The following is a 15,069-nucleotide window of genomic DNA, read 5'->3' on the forward strand; positions in this document are numbered from 1 at the left end:
GTAAGAAAAACTAATGATAACACTACTTACCTGCTAAGTAAATGTTCTGCCATAGGATAACATTGGTGATTCTATGTGAAAAAATGTGTGTCAACTTTTAAAATACAATAATATTGCTTTAAAATCACTACTGTAACTAAAACCCTCTTACTCATCTGTTTACAGGAGATGTCCAAGGACTGAATCTAATATCCAGTCCTGTGGTTAGAACAGTAATCCATAAAGTAACTAATTGCATTTGACTAGAAATTCACATTGAGCTCAATGTTGCATTGTGTTTGAAATTGTGTTGCCCATTACAACAACTGTAACTACTGTACTTAAAACTCTATTGCCTATTTGCAAAGTATTTAAACTAAAGTAATTCATTCTGAGAAAGTATATTTTGTATTGTAATGTATAATGTAATTATAATGTAATTAAAAAAATAAAATATCTAAAAATAAATAATTTAAAAAATGTAGTAATTCAGTATCAAATAAATCAGTATAACAATTAATACATTAAAAATTGTCATTTACAAAACCTTTGAAATTCACTGAAAAAAACATAGGTTTCAGGCCTGATATAGTTAGGAATTAGCATTTAAAAAACCTTTGAAATTCACTGAAAAAACCATAGGCTTCAGGCTTGATATAGTTAGGAATTAGCATTTAAAAAACCTTTGAAATTCACTAAAAAAACATAGGTTTCAGGCCTGATATAGTTAGGAATTAGCATTTAAAAAACCTTAGAAATTCACTGAAAAAACCATAGGTTTAATGTGGTGTTATAGTTAGCTGGAAATTTCACTCGTACATTGAAATTCCTCCGATATAGTTAGTTGTACTAACTACATCTCGCGCGCCCGCAATCTACTTCTGATGATGTCATATCCTTCATGACAAGGTCAGTGACATCACTGATGACATCTCAAATTACATCACTGATGACATCACTGATGACATCATCCACGTGACAATCAGATACACCTCATCATACACAAGTATAACCTTTCATCACTCACTGTAAAATACAGAGTGCCATATTTGAAACCATTGACACACCAATACAAGTTTCTAAACACCCACCCAGGGATTCCTAGATCTATACACACATCTAATCACTTACCTATAGATTCACTCATACAGGCTGTCAATGATCAATAGAACACTATCAAGTATACTTATACACCTATATCGACATTACACACCAGCACACATCCTAATCACTTATGAAGTCATCCTACTCACTTATGCAAACAATGGATCATACTTTTACTTAGCTACACACTTATACAAACACCACTTCATCTATTCATATAGATAGTAACTCATACTTAATGTGTTATAAAATCACTATTACAAGTATACAATTATCCAAACAGTCACTAATACAATCACTGAGTCTTATGTATACTTATTTATATACAACAACTGACACATACACTGGCTTTTATTTTTTCTAGTTTGTTGGATATGTACCATTGAGACATATATTTGCTCATCACCACACCCATAAAGATGTTCACTCACCAAAACAACTGTTTTAACATCTAGTTTTAACTTCATAAACCTACTGAATCAACTATTCACACATCTTTGGGCTGTCACACACCCCCCACCGATCCACACTTACATTCACTCTCCCATTCAAATACTCAGCTAACTAATCAATAACTAATATAGACTTTCACGTAGCTAGTAACCAACTGGTGCAGCAGTTTACACAACAACTGACAAAGTGATATAGATATTCACACAGTTTAGTCACTATCCAATATATTTAGCGAGACACTATAAATTAGTCAAGTAACACTATCACACTGCTGCTAAATCCTCCATCCAGATATTTATATTTATATATCCACTCATTCTTCAATGCAAATTGCTATATATATATAATACATATTTAAATAACGAACCAAACCACATTCACTGGATGACGTGTCATCAGTGATGTCATTTGAGATGTCATCAGTGATGTCATTGACCATGTCATGAATGATGTAATATGTGACATCATCAGCAGCGGATTGAGGGCGCGCGAGATGTAGTTAGTACAACTAACTATATCGGAGGAATTTCAATGGTTTTGTACGATTGAAATTTCTAGCCAACTATAACACCCCTAAAACCTACGTTTTTTTCAGTGAATTTCTAAGGTTTTTTAAATGCTAATTCCTAACTATATCAGGCCTGAAACCTCTGTTTTTTTCAGTGAAAATATATATAACGACTTTCACTGAATCCACAGGTTTAATAATTACATTCCTTTGCTACGCGTTTCGGCATCACCTGCCTTAATCATGCAATAGAAAGCTCGTTCAGTGTGTGGGTTAAAATACAAAAACATAGACTGCGTTAAAAGGTCACATGATTAATTCCACCAGTCACTGGCTACTCAACATGGAAGAAAACCTTTGTGATTTGTCTGAATACAAGCAATCATGTCAAGTTCCCATTTTTTGTCTAAAACCAAAACTTTATCCACGCAGCTAATGAACAATACCCAATATTATTTCATATTTGGTGAGTCATCTAGTGCATTTTAGCTGTTAAAAGCATATTCAAGAGCAAAGATTATTGTAAAAGAATATATTTCTTTATTACTTTAAAAGATAAATGCTTGTATGCGCGTGAAATAATGGGACATTGTTTAAACAGAAATTTCATCACGAGTTTCTAATTTAAAAAGGCATGTTCCCAATAAAACTATTTCCATGTAAAAATTATTACAAAGATAAAGTGCATAGTGCTTCTCTCCTAATGTGCAGATAAGGTGCAAGTGCAAAAAAGTGCAAAAAGCCATTTCACGCATCGCATAGTAGAAAAATTATAAATAAAATAAAATCTTTGCTCTGTGGGTCCTAGGCACAGTGTCCAGCATTCTTGACCTACACAAAAATAAATTTCAGTTTGTAAATGACTACTTCACATTCCTCCTAGCCAGTGATATAATTTTGACACAGTGTCGTCTTTTAACATACAATCTCAGCCAGTGAATGGGTTCTTTGTTTCCAAATAAACGTTACTGAGCCTGTAATGGCACCCAGTTTACTATTTGTTCTGTTTCCCATGATTTATCTTGTCGATGTTAACAGCTCTTCAATTTAACTTTTATCTTAAGGTCAACTATCATAGTATGACTTCTTTTTCATTGTGTTTTCCAATCGCTTAATTTTCTCTCTCTGAATTATTCTTGGTTATAAGAAATATCTGAAAGGCAAATCAAATTAAGAGTTTTAAAATAACAAAGGGCTTCACAATCGATGCCTTTTAAGCTTGAGATGGGGTCTCATATTAATAAACAAATATATATATAATATTTTAAAATATTCTATCCTAAGTAGGTAAAAAATTATTATTTGTTCATATTCCATCTTATTGAGCTGTCTTGGAGATTTATACATATCGAGTGGTTTACTATATACAAAAAGTGCAAGTGCAAGTGCTTCTATACACAAAATTTAAATATTTCTGATCTTTTAACCATCCTCTGTGGTATAAATTCTTATTGTATGTGGAAAACAGAACATTTAGATTTAAACATTCCTGATTTTTGAACACAATATTTTCACCTGGACTGACATGATTAAATATGTACATTTTAAGAAGAAATTAATTAAACAATGTCGGTTGGAACCAACAGTAACCTTCTAAAATCTATTTACAGAATTCCATTAAAATACGAACAACAAGGAATCTATCTGATTGAATTGATTTATAGATGAACATGTAGATCTTCCTCAGAGTTCAGGCCATGCGGCATCCTAGTGTTGAATAAAATGATATATCTTGATTCCAGTTGTCTCAATTGCCGCTCCCTATTTCCTCCCCTCCGGGATTTGAGAGCCTGGTCAATGGCAAAGTAACACAACTCATTTGCATTCCCATTATGAGTCTCATGGATATGTCGGGCAACTACATAATTGGGATCTTTGTTGTTAATTGCCCTTAAATGTTGTAAAATCCGAATATGTACCATGTGTATCGTACTCCCGACATATAGCTTAGGGCAAGAGCATTTCAGAATGTAGACTACATAATCACTTCTGCAGTTAAGCGAGCATCTGATTTTCCACGGATTTTTTATCAATGTGGAGATCACCTGAGTTTCATTTTACATGCTTTACATTTAAAACATCGATGAAAACCTGGGCTGGGTTTGAGCCAAGTCTGTTTAGTTTTTAACTCAGGGCTCGTTACCACCAATTCGTCTCTCATTGATTTTGCCTTTCTGAACGTAAGCAATGGTCTGTTGGGAATAAGGGTGTTCAGAATTGGATCCCCTTTAAGCAGAAGCCAATGTCTAGTCAGACTGTGTCTAACATCAGCCTGGTATGCTGAACAACCAATTATTAGTCTTATGGCCTCACCCTTGTCTTGTCTCATTTTAGCAGTTTGCTCATTTGGTCTCATAAGGAGTTGGTGTCTTTGTAAACCCTCAACTTTCTTCATAGCCTGATTCAAAATTTTAGTCTCAAAGCCTCTCTGTGAAAATCTTGAATTAAGATCAGTTTGTGCTTTAGATAATTCAATATCCTCACTGCAGTTTCTTTTCATTCTAATGTTTTCCCCATAAGGAATGCTCTTTTTTAGACACTGGGGGTGAAAGCTCCCTGCGTGAAGAATCGAATTTCCTGCCGAGATTTTCCTGTAAGTTTTCGTATGGATGCTCCCGCCCATAACATATACTTCCAAGTCTAGAAAGGGTACTGATGATCTACTAATAGTTTCCGTGAACTTGAGGTTTAGGTCATTGTCATTGATAAGATCAATAAGCTCCTTTGCACTGGCAATGGTCCCATCCCACACCATGAATAGATCATCAATAAAACGAGCCCAGAAGATGATGTTTTTCTCCCAGGCCGTTTTGTGCAGGACTTTGAGCACCTGCTCCTCCCACCAGCCCATATGCAGATTAGCATAGCTGGGGGCGAAGCAGGTGCCCATCGCCGTGCCCCGTTGTTGTTTGTACATGTCTGCTCCAAAAAGGAAAAAATTGTTTGTGAGACATAGTCTACACATTTCCAGAAGCATCATAGAATGTTGATAAAATTGGATGGGTCTAGCTTTCAAATAATGAGAAGTAGCTTTCAGACCATCAACATGCGCAATGCTGGTATACAGGCTTGTTACATCCATCGTTGCTAGGATATATGATTCTTTCCAATCAATCCCTGCAATTCTGCTAAGAAAATGTCATGTGTCTGAATGTAAGCAGGAAGTGATTTAACACATGGTTGGAGAAAAGAATCCAAATATTTAGAAGTGGATTCAACTAAACTACCTATTGCAGAGAATGATGTAATATGTGACATCATCAGCAGCGGATTGAGGGCGCGCGAGATGTAGTTAGTACAACTAACTATATCAGAGGAATTTCAATGGTTTTGTATGATTGAAATGTCCAGCTAACTATAACACCCCTAAAACCCATGTATTTTTCAGTGAATTTCTAAGGTTTTTTAAATGCTAATTCCTAACTATATCAGGCCTGAAACCTATGTTTTTTTCAGTGAATATATATATATATATATATATATATATATATATATATATATATATACACATATATATATATATATATATATATTACCTACTGGCGCTCGCCAGTAGGTAGTTATAGTTAGGACCAAGTCGCCATAGGAAGAGCATTTTTTATTTTGCTTATAACTTTGGCGTTGTTTGATGAACCTTCATGAAATTTTCCAAACTAATTCTTTGTTCACATCAGCTCCTATGTTAAAAGTTTGGGGGTGATTGGTGAAAGGGGAGGCCAAGAAAAAAGGGGGTCCCAAAACGTGTTTTCTCCATGTTAATTTCCATAGGAAAGTAGACCAGGCTACAGGTAGAACGTGTGAAAGGAATTACCCCAAATTTGGCAGGGAGAAGGGGCTTGGTCTCGAAAGCAGGCTTTTGTGTATTTGGTGTAAATCCGTTGAGTAGTTTTGGAGAAATATTGAAATTTACAGATATCGAGATTTGGGAATTCTGCCATCTGATTGGCTGAGGCGTTACGAGCACGAGCTTGCTGCTTATTGTCTGCGAGCGGCGCGAGCGGTTGCAACTAGGAAGTGTTGGCAGCCATTTTGTGATTCTGTTGACGTGAGTAAGGGGAAAAAAGGGCAAAAAGAGTAGGAAAGAGGAGGGTAGGAGCACTGTGAGCTCTGTCGGGTGGTTAGGGTGTGCTATACAGGGAGTGTGAAGCAATGTATACACCCCTACCAGTGTGAACGTGCTGTTTTGCTCAGAGTGAGATGGTGCTCAGGTGAGGTGCCGGTACACTCGGGGATGAAACCGCGTACTGATTGCTGTAAACTGATGCGCTCTGGGTGCTGTAGCATAGCTGTGCAAGTGGTGTTAGTATGGGTTTAGATTATAGCAGGAGTGGGAAGCAAACTACTCACCCCTACCGGTCTGAAGACTCGAATGGAGTGTTTTAGCATGGATGAATAAAGAAATAATCGTGAAGAATATAATGCAGAATGTTGCAATGCCACAGAAGACAAATGGTGATATCAGGTGTGTTTAAGAAAGTGGCTGTGTGTGATAAAGCGATGGAGTCTGCAAATTATATAAAAAGTGTCTTTATTTAAGTGCCATAAATGGACCCACTGGTGCAAGAGCTAAGGCATCCAACTGCTTCTGCTGTATTCAAACCTAAGCTCCTACATCAATCAATTCCACATTACATGTTACAGTTCCATGTGACATAAACAATACCTATTAGACATGAATGACTGTAAATTGTAGAATGAAAATAAAGGTAGGATACGATTACCACACTGTGCCAACCAGTTCCTAAACAATGCTGTGTTTTTGATCTTGATCGCCAGCTCGTGAGCAGAGAATGAGGATGAGTTAATTTGTGTGACAGGGCTTTGTGGATAACAGGCAGGCAGAGAGACGTGTGTACAAAGAATAGACATGGTTTCAAAATGGATGTCGGGTTTAGGCTAATTAGCAAGAAATAGAGTATTTGCATAGGCCATACATCACCCATCCCTAGTTAGTCTGGAGACGTAAGGGGCAATAATGAAAACAGAGTTCAAATGCCTACGCATACTTAGAGAGTTATTATATGAAAATGGTTCAATTGAAGTGTATTAAAAAAATATATAGGAAAAAGTCAAAAAAGTTGGAAAAAATCAATCCAAGAATAAAGTGAATTTCTTACAAGTCTTGGAGATTGCCGTCCGCAAGTTCTTCAGCGGCTTGAGATGCGTAACGTTCCAAGAGGCGATTGTTGCCATCGTGTGAGAAAAGCGAAGCGTTCCAATTCATATCCTCGAAGGGACAGTAATGTTCCTCGAATGTTGGAGCGGCAATTTGAATTGGCTGGCAATCTGCGATGTTGTCAAAGGTCGCACGTTGCAGGAGATCTTTCGCGGCTGCGCAGAAATCCCATTCCGCCAGGATACTTTTTTGTGTTGCATCCGACATTGCTCCACTGCCTGAACAATCAAGTTCATGGTTTTCAGGATACTCCATTACCTACTGGATATCGGGAGCGTTTGCTGGGATGTTGGCAAGGCATAGATCCATTCGCCAGTCGAATAGGCAAGTTTTGCAATAAAAAGATGGTTGCACACAGATTGTATATGTGTAAATAAATGTCATGTTGTAGCTGGCTCCGAAAATAGATAGAGGCAGGCAGCCGAAAAGTTGTTCCATTTTTTCACGGTATTGATGTAGCTTTGAGAAGAGGCGTATTCTGTCGGACATGCTTGTTACCACAGGGATCGCAGCCATTTTTTACAAGCTAAAATAGTAGTAGGATGGCCGCAAACAGAGCGCGAATTCTGGGCACTGTTCCTGTTATTCCAGAGATGATCGAATGAATGAAGTCTGGTATTATACCAAAAACTGTTTGAAAGCCTGTGACAAGGCCGGAGGAGACAGTGTTAAAAAAGTGTGCCAGAGCTTAAATGTCAGATGTGTTGAAAATTGTGGAACAATTCACAAAGTGTAATGGGAGGTTCGTATTTAAAAGGGAGTGTATTTTACTTGAAGTTCGTGCTATCTGCAGTCGATAAACTACTTTTGGAGAAGTGAGGGACACTTCTGTTTGAAACAAAAGCGCTTTCAGTTTGCTCCGTTTAATAAAATCTGTTTTCAAAGTAGGTATTAAAGGCCAAGTTGAACTGTGGTAGTTACTTTGTGTGGGTGGGAATAGACATTGCCACTGGAAGTTACTCGGTTTGAAACAGTAAGGACATAGGGTATGCCAGCTCACATTCTGTAGTAGTCCATGTTATTAACCCCTTCGGTGCTCATGACGGAATGGTTCCGTCATGACCCACGGTTGAGCTGTGCTCATGACGGAACCATTCCGTCATGACCACGCCCGCGCAAGATTCCGTCAGCACAGCGGCGGAATCTGCGCAGCATCGAAGGGGTTAAGAACCAGATAACTGCTGTTAGAAAGCTGTGTGAATGTTGGTCTGATTGTGGGAGTTGGCGTGCTTTTAAGAAAGCACGCAAGATTGGGGGCTGTATGGTTAGAAGCGTCGTGCAGTTGGACATTCTTGCATAGTAAAGAATGACTGCCATTGTGGTCCCACTTTTCACCTGTGAGCAAGTTCTGTATCCTCTTTAACACAGCGATATGTAAATGGGAGAAACCACTGCTCGTAAATAAACACGCTACCTTATAAAATCACATACAACAAGACAAACAACATGTTCACCTAGCAGACACAACAACACTACGTACTGTGGGAACCGTGGCTAGCCATGTCCACAAACCAAACATAGCACCTCTGCCACACAATGTAAAATGCGGGGAGAGATGGGAGCAAAGTATGTGCAAAGGTGGCAAGTGATTCTCGATTATAAAAGTATACAATGCAAAGTGTTGAGGGGATGTACTGGACAGACTTGAGTATGCAGAACACAGACGTGTACATGTCAACATACACTGATGGTCGATTGAGTGAAGTGGACAGTGGACGCAACCATGATAGTACAGTCAGTAGGGAGGATTACGAAAACATAGCGCGTACATGCCCCCTCCCCCCCAAAATCTTTAGCGTAGTGGGCTGGCTCGGCGTACGCAAGGCTAGCGTAGGGCTATGAATAAAAGTCACGTTTCTCTGAGTGTGGTTCTCTTCCGGAATGGCGAACATGTCTGTCCGGTCTGCGCAGCTTACACCACCACGAGGCTGACGCCGTGAGCGAAGGTGGCGGCGGGAATAATGCTCTCAGCCTGCTGGTACCCAGAAACCGTCATGGCCGCTGCGACGCTCATATGCCCCACAGTTCACCTTTCAACACCGCTGTATGTGAAAGAGGGCCCACCACGTGCCGGCGGAAGCTTTTGTGCCGAGGTCTGCGAGCTGGGAAGGCTCCTGAGATCAACGCTGGCTACCACAACCCAGGCAGACAGCGCCCAGCCTGAGGCCCAGCACCATGGAGTGCTCTGTATACTACTAACACAGTAGTCCAACAGGTACCAACAGTGGAACGGTGTCTTGATCCCACAATGTACAATGTTAGAACTGCATCTGAGAGTGGAGATGAAGGTACTCCCTTCGACCAGGTGCAAACAACTCTAGGTCCTAACAGTGGAATGGTGTCTTGATCCCAAAATGGATGATGTGCGATATTACCTGCTGCTTGTTTTTCACAGAACTCCCTCCGTTGAGGTGCATCAAACTCTCTGCTTCCGTAGCTAACTGCTGCACATGATTATTGGGCTTGGTTGACTGCAGTCCGTGGAGTACACCGCGGTACAGCAGGTCGGAACAGTGAAACGGGGTCTTGATTCTGTGATTGAGGATGTCAGAAGTTAAAGTCTGTGATGATTTGTGTGTACCCCCTCCAATCAGGTGCAACCAACTCCGTGCTTTAGAATCCGACGGCACGTGGCTGTGAGGTGTTAATGACCACTGCCTCTGGCCTACACTGTGGTCAGCAGGGCTCACAATTCAGATCGAGTGGTGATTGTTTAATTACAGAATCCAGTAGGCAACTAACTACAACGTCTATTGAAATATACACAATAGCCTTTTAGTATACTTGCTTGAAGAACTTTTTTTAGATTACTTATAGGTCTAGTACAATGACCAAATTCTTCTTGGTAGTGGTAAAGAATACTGAATAACAGTCTACACTGTGGACAGCAGAGATCGCAATTCGAATTGTTTTGATTTATTTATTGCAGAGGTTTTTGTAAATTATGTTGTTGTATTTTGTGAAGAGGAAGTGAGAAAAAGTATTCATGGATGACTGTGCTCACTACTGCCTTCAATTTACACTGCAGACAGCAGTGTTCACAATTCAGATCGAGTCGCTATTGTAGATGACGCAGTCCTGTAGGCAAAAGACATTGCTCCAGTGCGCTCTGTCCGCACCACGCCTAGGCATCATCACAGGGTCCGCACACGGTTTTTGTTGCTGCGCATATGACAAACTGGGCAACTCAAGTCAACACCACATGGCTGTGGACCCTTGCTGACCGCTCTCTGGCCTACACTGCAGACAGCAGTGTTTACAATTCAGATCGAGTCGCTATTGCAGATGAGGCAGTTCTGTAGGCAATAGACATTGTTCCTAGTACGGCCCACCCGCAGCACGCATCATCGCTGGCTGTGCACATGCTGAATGCTTTTGATGTGGCTATCTGAGTGCACTAGACCTGATCAACCCTTTATGATACAATCTTTTTGTGTATTATATCTACTGCCTGTATATCAGTATACCACAAGTAATGGTTCTTTTACAAAAGAATCTTTTCTGTATTATTTCACATCTAGTGTCCCTACCTTACTGCAGCACAAACTATTGACCCTTTTATTATTGAATCTCTGTGTGTGATCCAATGATTACTGTTGTAGTTGATGCTAGCAGCAACCATTCCCTGAGGGCTGGTTTACACTCACCCCACACGCATTCAGCACAGACGTCACTGGATATGTGACCCTGGTAATAAAAAGGAGTCTGTGGTACTTTAAATTTTGGACCCGTGTTATAAACATCGTCGTATCATGATGATTTTGGTATCAGCAGACCGCAAATGATTAGGATACTATGCATGAGCATGTTTGCCATGTTCGGGTGAAGAAATCACCCTGAAATCATAGTTTCCGTCCTGATCCCTCGGGTTCCATTTTAGAACGACAGCCATTTTGTGATTGCCCTCACATAGGCCCAGAACTAAAGCCAAGCATGGGTCTGAAGGACACGCACACCTTCGTTGACTTTTCGGTGACCTGGGCAAGCTGACTCCACCGCCCGAAGCCAAACCTGTTCGGCCAGTGCCTTTCCCAGGGGTCGAGCGAGATTAGTATCAAGGCCCAACATATCGTAAAACCTTTGATCACACACAAACCCTGGTTAATCTTCTACACACCTGTCCCTGTTTCCTTCTCTATGACTTGCTTTACGAGGAGGAGGTGACCGAGGATCTGTCGATATCTGATGGAAGCAATAAGCCTTGCCGGGTAACTGATTAAGGGCTGGACAATGGGCTTGTCATCATGACTTTGCTTTTTCTTTGTAGTGGAAATATGTGAATGGTTACTGTAAAATAAGGAATGTTTGGCTAAAGCATAATATTTTGTATAAAAGAGAAGGCTGGTTTTGTAAGGTTGAGCAGTCTCCTGAGAATATACACCGTGTTGTACTTCTAGGATATCTGTTACTGGCTGCAGCCAATAAATGCGATCTTTGACTTCACCTAGAAGACTCTGTGTTTCTGCAGTCTGAAACAGGAAGAACTCGAAGTCTTTGGGTGTGTCCCCTGGCACCGCTGGGTTCCGAAAAACCAAGTACTTCAGTTGGCGCCCAATGTGGGGCGATATCAGCGGTACCGGTCCAAGCCAGAGGTTCGTGAGGAGCTTTGTGTGAAAATTCTGGAGGAAGGCCGCCACTTCATCGACCCCTACATGTCGACGTGGTCCGAAAGACTTTGCTGCGAGGTTCCCCACTTCCCGACGGCTACGAAGGACTGCTGCCCTGACTATCGCCCTGTTTTGGACCCTTGATGATTTGGTAGAGCGAAACGATAGACGAGTCTTCTGGTGACGTCATCGATATCTCAGTTAAGTATAAGTGGAGCATCTCCCAGTCTTTAGTTTGGTTTTTAGTTTGGTATCCCCTTGGGATCTTTGATTTGGAACTTGCAAGTACCAAAGCCGAGGGACTCGTGTATTCACGAGACTATCGTATTCGATAATCCTTTGAAGTTTGAAGCTAGACTAGAGAGCGAAGATGCCTGGTTTTAGCAGATTTGGAAATTTGTTTTGTCTTGGTTGTAATAGGGATTCCCGATTGGAGGACTCGTGTCCGGTTCCTCCGATTGGAACTCCAACTTATGAACTATATGTGAAACATGGCATAGGCCCCCTCGCATATAATGAAGTATGGATCCGATACACCAGGAAAGATGGTGTTTTAAAATGGCCCCAAAATGGTAGTTTTGACACAGAGATTCTGGATAATCTGGAGGTTAAACTTTTTAAGAAGAAAGCCCGGCCGGCGATGTTTGACTCTTTCCGCCTATGGCGTAAGGAAGCCAAACAGAAGGAAATTAAATTAGCGAAAAGAAATAAGAGAGAAAAGGGTATTACGGTAATGCAAGCTGCTATGCAGTTTAAAGATAATGAAGAAGAACAGATAAGTGAGCAGTGGCACAGGCAACGTAACATGGTGATCGATAAATGTTATCCAGTTTTTTCGCTTCTTCAGCAAGATGCGTCAAAAGAAATGGAGAAAGACCCTTTAATGTCACACTTGTTGAATTCACCACCCCCTTATGTGCAGAGTGCTACAGCACCTCCGCAACCTTTAGTTGTGCAACCCCCAAATATTGTGCCTCAAGTTCTTCCACAACCGCCAGCTCCTCTTCAGCTGGCTCCTACTCCTATGGTGCAGCCCCCTCAAGGGCCGCCACCTTTGCTGCCTACTCCACCTGTACTTCCTACGACTTTGCCTATGGAACCAACCGACTCTTCTGGTGGTGTTCCCGATACTGCCTCTGCTTCTGCATCTGCATTTGCCTTGTTTCCCTCTGTTTTTCCTCCCGTTCTTTTGTCAACCTCTCCTTCTATGCGACAGAGAATGACTGCTACTGTTGCTAGCCTTATATCTCCCCTCTTCGGGTCCACTAGTGTGACCCCTGATTCAAGACGTAAGCAGACGCGTAGTCAACTGCCTGATTCTCGAGAGAAAGAAATGTTTGACCGAATGGCGCGTAGATGGGTTATCTACCCTTCACGGTATGATGTGGATTCTATTATGAATGCCTTCCGTCAATGGGAAGCACCGAAACAGAGATACGATTTTGAAAAGATGTGTGTTTTTCTTTGTGAGGAATTGGAGGATAATGATTTAGAAGCGAATCCACAGGAGTTGTGCCGTGTACGATTTGAATTTGAAAAGGGCACAATTATGGGTCCCGATGTTGAGAAAGCAGTTGCGACATTGTTGTCTTTTAGGATTGAGGGTCCTTCTAAGTCATTGTTTGAACATAACCCATCTGATAAAAAGGTAAGACAATACCCTATGAGAGAAGTCCCTCCGGTATGGAAGGACGCCGTTGCGGCTGATGCCGCTCAAGGTATTGTTGCTATGCCAGCTCATTTCCAGCGTGTTTGGATACATGTTCCTTGGAAGCGATCTGAAGTTTTAGCCCTTAAGCAGACTTTGCCTGACCCCCGTAAAAATCCTGCAGGATATTATAAGGAATTAGCACAGACTGCAGACTCATGTGTTATGAATTTAGCTGACATAGACATGTTATTTGGGAACGTTGTTCCACAGCCTTTGTGGGGAGTGATTCGCAATTCAGATCACGCGCAAGAGCTAGGTGACACATGGGATAACATTAGTACTGCGAATGATAGACAAGTTGGTGGTGCCAAGCCTGAGCCTTTGGTAGCGGAACTTCCTGCTAGGATCATTACTTACATGAAGTCTTTAATGCCTGCGATGCGTGTGAATTGGGATAAATTGTCTGCGTGTAAGCAGAAGAAAGATGAAACAGTGTCTGATTTCTTCACTAGGTTTGAGGAAACGTTTATCGACCACAGTGGGCAAGATATGAGTACAGAAGGTGGTCAACGGTTGTTTGTTGACAAGTTTGTGCACAATTTGCTTCCCGAGTTGTGTAAGAAATTGAAAGATTCAGAGAGTTCTTGGGCCGTTTCCTCTTCAGCGCAAGGATTGGCTACTGCACAATATTACGAAAATAGGGATAAAGATGAGAAGGATAGAGCAGAAAAGAAAACTAAAGAACTAAAAACAAAGGTTCTTTTACAACAGGCTTTCCCGCCACGTGTTGGTCAGAGTAACTATCAGCAACCTCAACAGTTTCAGAGAAACTCGCAAAGGTTCGAGTATTCTCAACGACGTGTTCATGTAGGTCCCAATCAGTGTTCGTATTGTAAAGAAGAGGGTCATTTCAAGTATAGTTGTCCTATTTTGTTACAGCGTACGAATGGTGCTTCTGGCGCAAGAGGTCGAGGTGTTCAACAGGCTCCTAGAGGTAGAGGACGTGGAAGTGTTCCCCAGAACGCGCGTCCCCTTCCATCTCAGAATTCAATGAATAGTTTCGACCAGCAAAATAACGCGTCTGGTAGGACGGCTCAGTACTATGCTGACGACTACTATGCAGAAGATGAGAATATGGAAGGTAATGACTGCTAGGACAGCCATAGACAAAGAGAGGGAGTTGTTTCAGTTCCAGTAGATCAAGGTGGACCGTATGTTAAGGTGACTACATCAGGTGTGTCAAAGCCTTTTCTGTTGGATACTGGTGCTGCAAAGAGTTCTATTATGCACTCAAAACTCCTTGGCGCACCTTTGTCTGGCAAGATGAATGTTTCGGTAGGTTTTTCTGGCGCCCCGGTTAGGAATCCGATCTCTAGTCCTATGTCCCTTTCTGTTGGACCTTGTGAATTGGAAGCACCCCTTATCCAAACGACAGGTTGCGGTGAAAACCTGCTGGGATTGGATTTGTTAAAAAGATTGTATGCAACATTATATTGTTCTCCTTCGGGAGTACAACTTACACTGGGTAGGAAAGTGATCTCTCCAATGTATTTGTCGAAGGATAAACTCCCAACCGAATTGTCGTTTCTTC

At 41.1% G+C, this 15,069-nt stretch overlaps 1 protein-coding gene across 1 annotated transcript; it reads left to right on the forward strand.

Moving 5' to 3' along the window:
* Positions 1–12,197: 12,197 nt before the first annotated feature.
* Positions 12,198–14,633, forward strand: LOC146798484 (uncharacterized). The gene has a single exon (XM_085627977.1). The coding sequence runs from the start codon at positions 12,198–12,200 to the stop codon at positions 14,631–14,633; it is 2,436 nt and encodes an 811-aa protein (XP_085484103.1).
* Positions 14,634–15,069: the final 436 nt, after the last annotated feature.

This window comes from Triturus cristatus, chromosome 9 (assembly GCF_964204655.1).
Source record: "Triturus cristatus chromosome 9, aTriCri1.1, whole genome shotgun sequence".
Lineage (NCBI taxonomy): Eukaryota > Metazoa > Chordata > Amphibia > Caudata > Salamandridae > Triturus > Triturus cristatus.

What these genes read in the sequence shown, in the direction of transcription:
- LOC146798484 (XM_085627977.1), top strand. Translation starts at nt 12,198, where the DNA reads ATGCCTGGTTTTAGCAGATTTGGAAATTTGTTTTGTCTTGGTTGTAAT.